The sequence below is a fragment of the Sprattus sprattus genome, assembly GCF_963457725.1.
Source record: "Sprattus sprattus genome assembly, chromosome: 17".
Lineage (NCBI taxonomy): Eukaryota > Metazoa > Chordata > Actinopteri > Clupeiformes > Clupeidae > Sprattus > Sprattus sprattus.
In genome coordinates this window covers 20,260,540-20,276,780 of record NC_137915.1, presented here as the reverse complement: position 1 = coordinate 20,276,780, position 16,241 = coordinate 20,260,540, and the positions used below count along the sequence as shown (strand labels likewise).

At 45.9% G+C, this 16,241-nt stretch overlaps 1 protein-coding gene across 1 annotated transcript in view; it reads right to left on the bottom strand.

Moving 5' to 3' along the window:
- cntnap2a (contactin associated protein 2a) overlaps positions 1 to 16,241 on the bottom strand; it is a gene marked incomplete at both ends in the record, with an annotated part of 289,529 nt that overhangs the window by 54,984 nt on the left and 218,304 nt on the right. Inside the window, one exon of the mRNA XM_080854815.1 lies at positions 3,749 to 3,919. Coding sequence (XP_080710941.1) covers positions 3,749 to 3,919 — 171 coding nt within the window. The remainder of the gene's footprint in view (positions 1 to 3,748; positions 3,920 to 16,241) is intronic.

Genomic DNA, 16,241 nt, shown 5'->3' with positions numbered 1-16,241 from the left:
CACACACACACACACACACACACACACACACTGCACTGTGCTGGCCCGGAGTCATTTCCAATCACGCTCACAAAAACCCAAGCCTGGTGCCCGGGGCCTGTGGAGATTAGACATCCATTGAGGGGAGATTTATGCAGGGAGTAAATGGAAGACACAGCTCTTAAGAAAAGCCTCAAACTCACTGATGCCAGAAGCGGAGCTACTACTGACCTGCACTCGGGTTGAAGTTGAAACACAGGGCTGAACCCACTGGGGAGAATAGAGCCTCTCCACATATCACTGCATGGTGTTTGATTTTATATGTGTGTGTGTGTGTCAATTTATGCATCTTTATGTTTGTGTGTCTCTGTTTGTGTGTCTGTGTGTGTGTGTGTGTGTGTGTGTGTGTGTGTGTGTGTGTCAATTTATGCATCTTTATGTTTGTGTGTCTCTGTTTGTGTGTCTGTGTGTGTGTGTGTGTGTGTGTGTGTGTGTGTCAATTTATGCATGTATATGTTTGTGTGTCTCTCTGTGTGTGTGTGAGCTGGCATGTGCTTGAATTTGTGTGTGTGACTGAGGGCACAGGGGTAATAAGCACAGGGGTAATAAAAGTAGTGGTGCACTTATGGATAGAAGCGACGCACGTGAGTACATTAACAACCACCGAACCTCCTTCCGATATACCACGCCACCACCACTGACTGTAAAGCGCTACGGAACCCAGAGGCGTCAGCGTTTCATTCCCCACCCTGTCCCCTTGCCTTCATTCCAGCGAATGACCCCCAAAAATCCATTTGTCTTGTTGGATCCCAGTCCTCGCCCCTTCTCCGCCCAAACGTCTCCTCTGTTGTCATGAGGCTGCATTATGCGTCAAAGGAGAAAACCTTCAGTGACTTCTGAATATGGAAATGCGGTACATCTGTCACCGCCGCTTCGACTGCCGGCAGGTAGAGCAAGAGAGAGGGGGGAAAAGACAGTGAGAGAGAGATAGAATGGGTAGAAAGAGGAGGGGGTGGGTAGAGAGGGAAAGTGAGAGGAAAGATAGAGAGGAAGAGACAGAGAAAGTAGGAGATGAGAAGAAAAAAAACACCTTAGTCACGAGAGTGGAGCAATAACGGCTAATACCCCAGCACCTCCCTGCAATACTAATGCAGCCATGAAGATTCTAGCCACAAGATTTCCATCAAAACACGGAACTAACTTTGTCAATGGCAGGATGGGTTAGTGTAGGATGGCTACGCATGCACACACACACATTCTCACACGCACACGCACACGCACACGCACACGCACACGCACACACACACACACACACACACACACACACACACACACACACACACACACACACACACACACCCACTCAAACATGTGATGGAGAAATACAGTCGATGTATGCACAATGTGCCCCTGCATTCCGCATCCCATCATGCTGTCTTCAGCTCTCTTGGGTGATTGATGTGTGCTGTCATGAGAACCCCCTCCTGAGAAACTCTGGTGTGAGCTCCACTTCCCTCCGCTCCACTGTCCTCTAGGTCTTCTCTTTTGTATTCCTCCGAAATTAAATAAATAAATCGAATAATTCAAGCTACGACCGAGGGCCAAGGGAGCAAAAGAGCCAGTAGGGTTTCAAAATAAAATGTTGTGGGTGTGTAAGTGTGTTTGCGTCTGTGTGTGTGTGTGTGTGTGTGTGTGTGTGTGTGTGTGTTCTTGGCGTATTTTAGCAGAAGAAACAGAAAAAAAGGCAGAACAAAAAAAACTGACAAAAAAAGAAGAGAATGGCAGAATGGCTCTCCCCCTCGCCAGGGCACCCCAGCAGTGCAGACACGAGTGGGGAGGCTGGCATGGGAGTGGTGCTGTGTGGTGGTGCTGTGTGGTGGTGCTGTGTGGTGGGGTTGTGTGGTGGTGCTGTGTGGTGGTGCTGTGTGGTGGTGCTGTGTGGTGGTGCTGTGTGGTGGTGCTGTGTGGTGGTGCTGTGTGGTGGTGCTGTGTGGTGGGGTTGTGTGGTGGTGCTGTGTGGTGGTGTTGCTGGAGTGGTTTGACAAATGGAGCCGCTAAGCTGCTCTACCTCCCCATGCTCCATCAGGGAGACCCAGAGACTAGCAGACTGCTGCCTGGGGAGAGGCAGCTGGCCAACTCCATATGCCTCTCAATGAGGGTGTGTGTCTGTGTGTGTGTCCCTATGTGTGGGGATGTGTGTGGGGATGTGCCTTGTGTTTGTGTGTGTGTGTGTGTGTGGCGGGGGTGTGTGTGTGCTTGTGTGTGTGTATGGGGGGGGGGGGGGGTGCTTGTGTGTCTGTGTGTCTGTGTGTGTGTCTCTGTGTGTGTGGGGCTGTGCTTGTTTGTGTGTGTGTGTGTGTGTGTGTGTGTGTGTGTGTGTGTGTGTGTGTGTGTGTGTGTGTGTGTGTGTGTGTGCGTGTGCTGTGGGAAAGGGGACAGGGTAAAGGATTGGTATGTAAAATGAATTATCTTTTGTAGTATTGTTGACATATTGAGAGGGTACAGGTGCATGTCTGAGTGTGTGTGCGTGTGGATGTGTGTGTATTTGGTTTGACTGTGAGTGCGTGCGTGTGTGTGTGTGTGTGTGTGTGTGTGTGTGTGTTTGTGCATGTGTGTCTGTAAATATGTACGTGTAGACGTGTGTATTTGGTTTGATTGTGTTTGTGAGTGTGTGTGTTTGTGCATGTATGTCTGCGAATATGTACGTGTATACGTGTGTATTGTGTGTGTGTGTGTGTGTGTGTGTGTGTGTGTGTGTGTGTGTGTGTGTTTGTATGGACAGTCTGAACTATGTGTTTCCAATATAGTATTCTTATACTAATAAAAAAACTACACCGAACACCCTGCAAAAAATCTCCCACTTCACATTTTCTCACTGACTTGCAGGAATTTGAAACCATTCACAGTCCATTTGAGAGTGATGGCGCCATGATGCAGACAGTGAGTCTTTTTTTCTGGACCGAGAGTAAGCTATTGTGCATGCAAAGCGATTTCACTGAATTGTGTCTTTTTTGCTTTTTGGATTATCCTTTGTGTGGTAAACAGTGCGGAAGAAAGCCGGATGACTCACAGGGTGAGGGGTACTGTGCAGGAACGATTTCACAATCTCCCGCCTTCACTCCATAATTCCCTGTCGATTTGCAAGCTCGGCATGTAAGTCATCCAGCATCGTCAAAATGCTTAATTATATAGTCTTGGCCTTAATCCTTTCATCCCACAAAAAAGGGAGCGTTTTTTGGGGGATAAATTCACATTTATATGCAATTATGGAGTTTGTTTAAAATCTGTGTTTGTTCCTCTCAAGAGGCCGCGCTCACGCTTTTGACAGAGAACACTCAATGTCGGGGCTTTTGACAGAGCGCACCGTAATCAGTCCTCAGCCCACAACAATAACATCTAGGGCTGGCCAGAGAAAGACGAAGAAGAAGAGGGGGAAAAGAAGAAGTAAAATAGAAAGAGGAAAAGACAGAGAGAGACAGAGAGAGAGAGAGAGAAAAAACAACAACTACAACAACCACATGCATTTCTAATGTGAGGGACTGGCGGCCCTAGGAACCGTTGGCTCAGCACTTCCCCCTGTAATACTGATCATTACACTGCAATAACTGCTGAAGCGTGAGATTCATGGTGCACAGGAGGGAGAGAGAGAGGAGAGAGGGATGGGGAGGGAGAAGTGAGGAGGGGATGGAGAGAGGGATGGGGAGGGGGAAGAGAGTAGGGGATGGAGAGAGGGATGGGGAGGTGGAAGAGTGGAGGGGATGGCACTCACATTTCAGTTCCAGCCGGATGAAGTCGGAGTTGCCCAGGTTCTCCAGAAAAACGCCATAGGGGGCAGAGGTCTTGAAGTAAAAGGAAATGTCAGCACTCGTCTCCCCTTGAAACGTGGAGAAGTGCAGGTAGGATGAGGGGGTGTTGAAAGATGCCGCATTCCAGTAATTACCTGTGAAACACACACACACACACACACAACACCATCAGGTTTTTTTTCTAGTATTTTTGACACAGCTCTCTACAACATGGTGTGTGAATTCTACTCCGCATTTAGAACCTGAGACTGATGCAAGACATGCCTTTTGGAAACATGACTTCTGAACTTCTTTGGTTTGAATAAAACACAACAACATCTAGGGCCATCTGTGAAAAGGCAGCCCCTCCTTTTCCCTAACGCACCTGACACCACCCGCGACATTTAAACTGAACGCTACTTCTCTGCCACACGGAAACACGCACACACGCATCCCTACACAACCCGGTTACTGTGGAATGTTGCACGGTGCCGGCAACCGTGTATCCATTCCAACACAGCACGATCATATTTCACAAATCGCTCTGTTACTCACCCAGTTACCATGCACCATCATAGCGATCAGCTTGGTACCAGTTGTATCCGCTCCATAACTCATTTCACGCTGTTAATCCATACATTGTCGCACCACACAAACAAGCATTGACATCACACACACTTCCTGGTCCCGCAAACTTTCCGTCCCCCAAGAAACCTGAGCTCTGGACAATTGCATGATTAAATGCTGAGATAATTGTGTAATTGGGATGGGGGAAAGGGAATGATTTGTGCAGGGGTAATGTCATTGTGTATCATGTTTACTTGTATGTAAACGGACTGTTTAGTACCCTATGGTAGATGGTATGTTCCAATGAAGATAATTGGAAGGCTTTATTTAAGCTCAGGATTTTCTCACTTCTGGGTGGGAGTCTGGAGAGCAGGTAGACTGAAAAGCAAGAGTAAGATATTTTGATTGTGAAAGAGAATTGTGCATTAGTAATTGTTTTTTTGTTTGTTTAGAGGGTGTTTGTTGGCGTTTTTGTCACTGCACTGTTTTGTCATCATTGTTTTGCACTGTAAATAAATTCTCACTTAAGTTCACTGGATATCACCTTGTTTTGCCGTGTTTCTCGCACCCTCAACCAAGACCTCTGGAAGTCCTAGGGCCACCATCCTGGTGTGGGAGTTAGCGCGAGGCGCAATCGTTTCACACCATCCAAAAGACACACATTCACACAAAAAAATCCAATTCACAATAATAATAAAAAACATGGCATTTCCATTTCACCTTTCTGATTCATCTCAACTCTCCTGCCTGACAGTAGCAGACAGCCGTATGTCATTGTCTACTGACCCCTCACTACTGCCCATGTGCTCCACTCAAGTGCCTGAATGGCTTCAAGACTGACGTCCATAAAGCTTTGAGCCAAATAGAAACACAGAGGGAGAGAGAGAGAGAGAGAGAGAGAGAGAGAGAGAGAGAGAGAGAGAGAGAGAGAGAGAGAGAGCGAGAGTGACATAAGCATTATTAATGTCCTGCGTGCTCAGACACTAAAGTGAAGAGGACACTGTTTGGTTCCTTTTCCAGGCTAGCACTGAGCTCACTGTGGTTAATGCTAATTCACAGCACAAGTGTCTGTCATCTTCTCTGGGAAAAAGAGGTTGGGAAACAGACCGAAAGAGTTTTCACAGGGAACGAGTGAACCAACATTTGATTAAGATTTCTACTTTCTACTAACCCGCACACAACACTCTTCTAAAAGGCTTACAACCCAAGGGGTTTTTTACAAAGACCACTTCCATAAAAGAAATCCCAGGAAAGCTTTTAAGAATTCCCTTCTTGACAAACTGAGGAACAAGAACTCTCTACTCTCTGAGTAGAGCCCTTGATGGTTTTGTTTGAAACCTTTATTTCTTGAAAAGGGCTGTGTAGTTGATACTCAACAAAAGGTGGTCCTTAGTGTAGAAGCTGAGATGGCTCATTCAAATACATAACATATAGCTAGTGAAGGTTCTTCAGTCCTTCCCCCCACATGGTTAAGCTGAATCTGTATTCTACACAAAAGGGAATGACAGAGAGAGAAAGAGAGAGAGAGGGTCTGCAAGCACGTTCCTCTGGCATTCATTTAAAACATATCTGCTCCCCCTCATAATTAAAAGATAACATTGGCCTTGTCACTATCGGCCTTTAATTGATTAATAAAGTTTTGAAGGCCCACCATCTTTCCCTCTTGCACTTTCAAAGTGGTGACTAAAGAAGTGGAGGAATGGCAGGCGGACTGGAGGGAGATTAGGCACCGCAGTGGCAGGCCCACCAACTGTGCATCCAGCCCGAAGAAAGACACTCACTTTGGGGAGCGGCGCTGACTGATGCCCCTCCAAGTAGACTGGAGCTTCTTCTTGTAGCAAAGATATAAATAAATAACACTAGCATTTCAAATGTGACTTTAATTCAAGCCCAGAATTGGGTTGCTTTTTTTTCTGTCTTCCCCAAAAGATAAATGCACACATACACTCACATACACACACTCTCACACGTGCACAAACACACACACACACACACACACACACACACAAACACACACACACACACACACACACACACACACACACACACACACACACACACACACACACACACACACACACACACACACACACACACACACACACACACACACACACACACACACACACACACACACACACAGTGAAATAGGGAGATAAAGACTCAAGGAGAGATAGTGGGAGAGGGGATGGAAGGATGGCGAATCCAGCGGAGACAGAGAGAGAAAAAAAACAGACGGGAAAGAGGCAGTTATTCAAAGTGTGCCTCCGACCACAGCACAACAGCAGAGCAGGGGCCCATTGAAATCTGTCTTTATTCCACAGCATTGAGGTCAGAGCAGCTCCGAAACATGCGCATCCCACCACAGTGTAACTCTACTGCAAAGCCCCTCAAACTCCTCACAGGAGACCGTTTCATTCATGTAGAAAATAGGGCGGTGGTACTGGAAAGGGCCTTGGGCCACTGGGTTTGCTGGGTGTCCATCCAGGCCCCTCTGATGCTGATGCAATGTGGTGCTCTGGTCTCGGTTCTGGGCGAGACACGGATCAGACTCTCATGAGGGAAGGACTGGGCTTATCAGAGGAGCCCAGGAGTTTCTGTGGAGCCAGTGTTTATCTACTCCACATGACTGCTGGGTTTCGGCTTGCTTCGTGCAAACACGCACGCCCGCTTCTGCTCGAGCCAGTGAGCCTACTCTAACCCCCTGTTGCGATTGGATAATTTGATGTCTCGTATTGTCTCTTAGAAGCAATTATTTCCCGAGTCGCACAAGCTGTTTGTTTTTGAGTATTCTGATTAAAACTTCAATAACAGAGAACTGTCTAATATACTTGGCGAACAGTTTTATTTCAATACTGGAGAAGTTTAGTTCCGCTTCAATATAACTGAATTAGGGATGTATCTAACATTAGGGACTGGACAGCTTGGTCGAAACTGATAACAGTCTCCTGGAAAGTTCTGCATTTGGAATGTTCAGCAGTACTGCATAAATGATGAATAGTGAACATAATGAAAAGATTAACTGTTTGCCTATTGCCCATATGCCAACATCACTTAACAAAGCTGTAAGCGTAGGCAATGTATCACCTAATCACCTGAAACTCTTGAAGCACTATTGGAAAAACATAAGAATGCTCTGTGTTTCTTGCAAATGCTGCGATAATACCAAATGTTCAAGGGCAGCAAAGTGACAGCGGAATATAAAATGTACTTTTTAGTAGAGTCCACTTGGAGAGGAGTGGTCACACAGAGTGGAGGATAGCATCTGTTGCCTTCTATAACATTTAATTTCATTTGGATGAGAAATAGCTCTGCAGTGGGTTATTGTTTAGAAAGTGCACTTATTTAAAACTTGGTATCTGGTATCTTGGAGAACTGTTGAAAACAGTAAGTATGTGCCACATACTAATGTAATTTCATCACATTGCATAGATAAATGTAGGAGTTTCTAGCACATCTTTAGAAAATATGACATCAAACTACTTTTTACTGGCATATTAATTCTAAAATGACATTAATTAACACTAAAAATATAGTTCACCATCACATTATGCAGCAAATAAACCAATTAGTACTTACATTCATAATTAATAGTGCATACATTTGAACTGTTTACTGAAGCGAAGACGGGGGCATGTAAAATTTAAAACAAATGTCTTAGCCAACCTCACATATGCCTGTGTTTGGCTTCTCATGTATGTCTTCTGTGAATGCAAATCTATATCGCTGTATGAGAACACAAGTCATTTTAGTGCACTGTGGGATACAGTTTCCTGGTCCAAATGCATTTTCGTGGAGGGAGAATCTGGAGAGAGATTGGAATACTACCACTGGCCAAAATGGAATCCAAAACTATCCTGAAATCTGAAGGCCTCTGCAGTGCAATGGACAGCACCCCCCCACCCCACAACACAGTTCCAGGATTATAGAGTGGATCTTGAAAAGTCCCTTAGTTGATGTTCCTCTCTTAAAGGTGTAGTCCGCAATTCTAATATAATACACCCTTTTTTCAAATTCAGCAAATGTGTAGCTCAAGCTGAGCCATACACAATTCATTGCTTCACGAGCACGGAAGAGAGGGGTTTAATTTGGGTGGCTGTTAAGATCAAGTATCAACCACCTTTTTGCCAGAATCACAGACTCAAATTTTTTTTTTTTTTTTAAAACTCTTTCTTAGCACCCAGTACGGCAGTATGTTTACATATCCTCCCTGCAGGGGCGGTTTTGGCACATTGGAGGCCCTGGGCAAAGAAAAATGTTGAGCACCCCCCCCCCCGAAAAAAAAAAAGAAATCCACCAAAGCACCAACCCACGCCCACCCAGACCTTTTAATGTTATGTGAAACTGACATTCATTTCTCTCTCTATCTGTTAATTTGTCACACCATAATACTGGGTCTTCACTAATCACTGTATCACCACCATTGGTGTTACTCACATTGTTGACATCACTGCTCTCGTTATCATCCAGCTGTGCTTGAGCTGTGTTCATGACCATGGCAGTATCATGCGCGTCGTCAGTGCAGGTGTCAGTGTCCCGGATATGGGCAGCTGTGGTACATGATGGCTCACCGTTTGTAGAAGCAAAGCAGGCAGGGCTAGTTGGTGCTACTACAAGCTGTATATCTGCTGCTGCTAGCATTAGCTAAACTTGGCTCAGCAGCACTTGAAACATTATCAGATGAACTCGAAACATTATCAGAAATCTCACTTCCAGGGACGAATTCCTTGATTGGAAATGTTGTGTTACCTTAGATAATTTCTCCCTGAACCTCCCCTTTCCTCTTTCCTTTCTCACTGCCACTTAGAAATCGTTTAATGCTTAACTTTGCAACCACACACGTCACCACACGAAAAGAAACGTCACGTGACCTGGAATAATTTGTTCCATGATGGCTTTAAGATACATTTTAGGCTGATACTAAAAATAAATAATAATTTTCATGGTTATTATGAATTGTCATTTGTTTGCAATGACAAGTGATTTATTTTTAATTATTGCAAAAAAAAATAATAATAATAATACGACGAGGCCATCCTGGTGGCCGAGGCCCTGAGCAACTGCCCGTTTTTGCCCGTTCGTCCGCACCGCCCCTGCCTCCCTGTGACAGATAGTCAGTGCCTGAGCCTCAAATTAGTAGTAGAACAGATGCTGTTTGTGTAAAAGGCCCTATGATCATAACACGCCTGGTTTGCACCAACACGCTTCAAATATAGACAAACAAGAGTGTTTAGCATGGTTGTAACTAAGTATTTAAAAGTCAGAACAAAGTCAACCATTTCTCTAAGGCTCCTGGTGGAAGAAACAACCATACCATATGACATTGTTTTCTCTGCATCTATCTCCAGATGGTCATTCAAAAAAATCCATTCAAAAGAACACTGAGAGAGAGGGAGAGGGAGAGAGGGACAGAGAGAGTGAGAGAGAGAATGAAGGAAAGAATGAAAGCAAGAAAGAGTGAGCTATCAATATCACAGAAAGAAGAGCAAATTAGGTTCCATCACATACACTGGCAGACTCTGGGGTGCGGGAGAGTAGGTGAATAACACTCATTAAGTCTGTTTTTCAGAACTCTGGATACGTTTTCCATAAAAACTCAATTAACAGAACATCTACGGAAAGTCATTTTTTTCTGCTGCTGAGGGCTTTTTGAGAAGTCTTTTTTTGAAATGGAAGACACAAGCAAGACTGCAAAAAACACACACACACACATACACAAAGTAAAAACACTACTTCAGTCAAAGACAACACATTTAGCTCGTCATTCACAGAGAGTATCCTAGCAACCAGAGATCACATACATCATGTCATTCTGAGTCTTATGTTTCCTTCTTCAAGCATGACGTGCATCATGTCACTCTCTGAGGTGATAACTCACACTGGCACATATGATAGGATGTCTAGAAGGAAGGAAAGAAAATGCTTTTCAGAGGCCTTCAGCGCCATGTTCTTTTTCATTGATCAATTCGTAAGCATGTTAGTTTCCATAGCTTCATCATTGGCTAAGAATGAGGTAAAAGTGTAGGAAAGCCAACAAGAACATGGCCAGAAACAAACTAGAAAAACGTTTGTATCTAAAACTGCGTACATCATCACAATCCTTATAGAATTTACCATCAAGCTTGCCCCAGCAGAACTTCAGAACAGAGAACACAGAACACTTAACTGATAGGCCAAAATCAGTAATTACTTTAATCCATGGTTAATGACCTAGAGTACTTCATTGGGAACCTCTCTGCACTCTCTGAGTCTCACTACATTACATAAGGAGTTTAGGGGAAAAACAAAGTATGACCACTTATACGTTCAATCGGTGAGCATACTGTCGATGCAAATGTTAACTTGTAATGGCTCTTCTGAAATCATTTGCGCCACACGGTAATACCATTGCTATTTTTAAGTCACTCTCAGAGTCATCATCTTTAATAAACAGTCGAGGGATCACACCCTCGGGTTTGACCTTTCTGGGACTCCATCTACATCTGCGGTAAATGAGTCAGCGTCACAGTGAGAGAGAGAGAGAGAGAGAGAGAGAATTGAATTTGAATTTGAGAGAGGGAGGGAGAAAGAGAGAAAGGGAGAGAGCAGGGAGAGAGAGAGCAGAGAGGGGGAGAGAGAGCAGAGAGGGAGAGATAGAGGGAGCAGGGCGAGAGAGAGAGGGAGAGAGCAGGGAGAGGGAGAGAGAGAGAGAGGCAGAGAGCAGGTAGAGGGAGAGAGAGAGTACAGAGAGAGGGAGAGAGAGAGAGAGAGAGAGCAGGGAGGGAGAGAAAGAGCAGGCAGAGAGAGAGCAGGGAGGGATAGAGAGAGCAGGGAGGGAGAGAGAGAGCAGAGAGGGAGAGAGAGAGAGCAGGGGTAGAGAGAGAGAGCAGAGAGGAGGAGAGAGAGAGCAGGGAGGCAGAGAGAGCAGGGAGGAGGAGAGAGAGAGAGCAGAGAGGAGGAGAGAGAGAGCAGAGAGGAGGAGAGAGAGAGCAGGGAGGCAGAGAGAGCAGGGAGGAGGAGAGAGAGAGAGAGCAGAGAGGAGGAGAGAGAGAGCAGGGAGGGAGAGAGAGAGAGCATAGAGGGAGAGAGAGAGTGCAGAGAGAGGGAGGGAGAGAGAGAGAGAGCAGGGAGGGAGAGAGAGAGCAGGGAGGGAGAGAGAGAGCAGAGAGGAGGAGAGAGAGAGCAGGGAGGCAGAGAGAGCAGGGAGGAGGAGAGAGAGAGCAGAGAGGAGGGGAGAGAGAGCAGGGAGGGAGAGAGAGAGAGCAGAGAGGGAGAGAGAGAGAGCAGAGAGGAGGAGAGAGAGAGCAGGGAGGGAGAGAGAGAGAGCAGGGGTAGAGAGAGAGAGCAGAGAGGAGGAGAGAGAGAGCAGGGAGGCAGAGAGAGCAGGGAGGAGGAGAGAGAGAGCAGAGAGGAGGAGAGAGAGAGCAGGGAGGGAGAGAGAGAGAGCAGAGAGGGAGAGAGAGAGAGCAGAGAGTGGAAGAGAGAGAAAGCGCAGGGGGAGAGAGAGAAAGCAGGGGTAGAGAAAGAGAGCAAAGAGTGGAAGAGACAGAGCGCACAGGGGGAGAGAGAGAGAGGCACTCTGTCCTGAGAGTGGGAGGCATGAGGATATAGACAACCTCCTTTGCAGCCAGGTAATGCAGCATCAGATGGAGGAAGGAGGGGGAGGTTGGAAAGCCTAATGGGTCCAACATAGACTCTGAGCTGACTGCTCATAAACATGTCCTCACTAAGTGAGCGAGCGATGCCACTTCTCGCCCCGCCTGCCTATCTGTCTGTCTGTTTCTCTCCCTATCTCTCTATGCTCGCAAATTATGACAGCAGTCATCCACAGATCTGTCTGCTAACATCTGCTGTCGTAATATTTGACTGATAATCGTGCAGACGGAGGGAATTTATGTACACATACACACACATACACTCACTATGCAACGAGGCCCTTATGAAGTAAACTAATTTTCAGCAACAACATATCCAAGCTGGCATACTAATGGAGAATGAAAAACAAATGTTTCTTGTTTGAATAAATGCACACAATCCTTATGGTAACCTATTACCTATGAAGAGTATTTGGCGTATATTTTCAGCTTTATTTGCACACATTTTAGAAAGGTACTTGTTCATCTTGATGTTTCTCTCCACAACCATTGTGCACAATGACTTACAGTACATGTTAACACACATGATATATGCCCCCCCCACCCCCCCACACAGACACAAACACAGACACACACAAACAAAGGGTTTAGCAACAGATATCTCTAAACTGGTTCTCTGCCCACCATGGGGTCAAAAGGGTGCAGGATGTGACCTTGGCCTACGTAAGTGCACCCATCACATGCTCCCTGTCCTCGCCCACTGAGGCATCTAAGAAGGTCCTTCCCTGAACTGCAGGGCCACCATTTAGCTTCCTGTTCTGAAGAGGGCCCCTGTAAAAGGGCAGACTCTTCATCAGTGCGCGCGTATTGCTGACATTTGCCATACAGGCCATGCCTGTCTGCTCTTTATCATCAGCGTGTGTTAGGGTTTGTGTGTGTGTCTCTGTGTCTCTGTGTGTGTGTGTGTGTGTGTGTGTGTGTGTGTGTGTGTGTGTGTGTGTGTGTGTGTGTGTGTGTGTGTGTGTGTGTGTGAGAGAGTGTATTGAAGAGACAGGGCTGAAAGTCTCTGGACTCAGCAGATATGAAAAGCTGAGGGTGTTTCAGTGTTTTTCCTGCCAATATCTCATCTGTCTAGACAGTTCAGGTGAGACAAAAAAGAGAAAGAGAATGAGAGATGACAGAAGGGGACAGAAAGACAAATCGAGAAAAATTAAAGAATAAAATAGAGAAAAAAGTGTGAGAGCGCTCTTGCTGTAAAAAGCTTTGCCCAAACCTACACCTATATCAATATGAGAAAGTCAGTGTCTTTTGTTGAAAGCCAATCCATATGAGGTTTCTGACTGAACAGATGCATCAAAACAAAATGAGCATCTGCTAGAGAAAAACACACATTAATTCCACACAAACACGCTAAACACTTTCACCGACGACGCTGTAAACATGGAGTTGGCTGGGCCTCTGTGCAGTTGGAATGCAAAACTCACAGACAGACAGACAAGGTGGTTTACCTGAATGACAAAGAAGTAAATTACACTTATATTATTATATTACTAATACATACTATTCTACCACGCTACATACCATTCTAACCCTGTAAAAAAAAAAAAGCTATTTTGGTTTTCAGACTCAAACTATATGGTAATGATGGAAGTGCCCCAACCTGACTCTGACTATTCGTTCAATAGGTCTCGACATCATCTGCTAGCTGTCCACAATGTGGTGTTGAAAGTTCATCGTCTGGTGTTTCTTTCTTCTTTTCTTTTTCAGCTGCATCTGCAGAACTGTCTGATAACCTTAGCGATTTGGCTTTCACGCGGCTCGACAGTGTGGCGTCTGTCTAATGTGATACGATAATACACCCACAGAAACCGTTTGTCTGTCAGAGCACATGTCAGCCAGCTAACTGCAGGACACTCTCGGTGAATCTCTGGCCTGGATTAAATATGAATGCTGTATTATCCCATATCAGCGTGATGCCTCGGACTCAGACTCTGACAGCATGCTGACTTGACTGTCTTCCCTTCAATGCCACAATAATAAACGTGAGGCCCCTGTTTTTTTAAATTAATTCATGTAAGATTGATATTGTTTTTTAAGATGGCAGATTTAACAGTCATGTTCTCTTTCGTCAACGGTGCTGCACTTAGAGGTTAGAGACAGGAATGCTGGGTAGTAGCCAGTCAGAGGAGATTCCTGTTTGTTCTCTGACAATCACATCTTCTATCTACTCTAGTTGATATATCCACTGGCCCCGCTGACAAGATGGGAGTACTGTGGAGGTGTCGTGAGTGCTTTTTAAGGCAGCCTTTAACAATACAAGAGATCCTGTCTCCCAATGCATTTGCAAGATGGAACACCGGCTGACTGCAACACAATCTTTGGTGCATGAGGGAAACATTTTTGAACATGATAGTGTTATTTCAGTCTTTTGTTCACACACTTTTGTTCAAACAAAGCCCAACTCTTTACCGTCATGTGCATTAGTCCTCTGTGAAGATTCAGCACATCTCTCCAGAGCATTTACGTTAATGGAAACAAGGCATCCAAAATTCGGTTCGGTTCGAAAGCGGTTCGGAAAGAGATTACAGTGTGGCCGGATGGATCAAGGTGTGCACTTCAGGACTGTCTTGCGACAACAGACTGGGACATGTTCAAGCAAGCAGCCACACACAACAACCACATTGACAATGAGGAGCTTACAGACACTGTTTGCTCTTACATCCGCAAATGCACAGATGATGTGACCCACACAAAGACCATCATCACTCGGGCTAACAAGAAGCCATGGCTGACAGGAGCTGTCCATCAGCTGCTGAGGGCCAGGGACAAAGCCTTCAGAGCCAGGGATAGGATTGGCCTAAGAACAGCGAGAGCCAGCCTGTCCCGTGGCATCAGAACCGCCAAACAGGACTTCACAAAAAAGATAACGAGCCACTTCAAGGACAGCAGAGACACGCGCAGCCTGTGGCAGGGCATTCAGACCATCAAAGACTACAAGCCTGCATCACAGACCTGCGACGATAACATCTCTCTGCTCAACGACCTCAACAGAAGCCCACAGAAAACTCCCACACCTCCCTTTGCAATTGGGTGTTAGACTTCCTCAGTGAGCGGCCACAAGCAGAAAGGTTCGGCAACAACATCTCGAGCAACATCACACTGAGCACAGGGGCCCCACAAGGCTGTGTGCTCAGTCCCCTGCTCTTCACCCTGTTGACTCACGACTGCACACCAACCTACAGCACCAACCACATGGTGAAGTTTGCGGACGACACAACTCTGGTGGGTCTCATCACCGAGAACGATGAGACCCACTACAGGAAGGAGGTCAACCTCTTGACCACGTGGTGCAAAGACAACAACCTCCTGCTGAATGTCAGCAAATCAAAGGAGATTGTGGTTGACTTCAGGAGAAGCCACACTGAACACACACAACTGACCATCGATGGTGCTGCTTTGGAGCGAGTGAGCAGCACCAAATTCCTGGGGGTGCACATCAGTGAGGACCTCTCCTGGGCCACCAACTCTGCATCACTGGCGAGGAAAGCCCAGCGGCGCCTCTACTTCCTCCGCAAGCTCAAGAGAGCGAAAGCTCCGACACCAATCCTGAGCACTTTCTACCGGGGCACCATTGAAAGCATCCTGTCCAGCTGCATCACTGTGTGGGGCAGCAGCTGCACTGTACACAGCAGAAAAGCACTGCAATGCATAATGAACACAGCTGCTAAGATCATTGGTGCCCCACTCCCTTCCCTGCAGGACACATACACCACCCGGCTCACACGAAAAGCCGCCTCAATTGCGAGTGACACCAGCCTCCCGCACACAGTCTGTTTAGCCTACTACCCTCTGGAAGAAGGTACAGGACCCTCCGTTGCCGCACCACCAGACTCAGCAACAGCTTCATTCACCAAGCTGTCAGGACACTAAACTCTCTCCCCTCACTCCTCCCAGCCATATCCAAATTCCCCCACCCCCCCCTAAAATCACTCAGGACTCTGTAACAAACTGCTTCTGCACTTATGGTAACACCACTCACTGTTCAACTTTCACTGATATAACAACTACATCTTACAGGATGTTTTTGCTGCCAGTACCAAATTGCCCTTTTTTTTTGCACTACATAACCTCACTTTATGTAACTTATGCTGCTATATGTTTATCTGTATGTTCTACTTGTATTATGTAATGTCTTGTCTGTATGTTTGTTTGTCCTCTCTGTTGTGGCTGTGCACTTCTATGTTTCACCGTAGGAGAGTGGGAAACGTTTTTTCGAATACTTTGTATGTCTTGACATTTGAAGTAATTGACAAATAAAGCTACTTTACTTTACTTT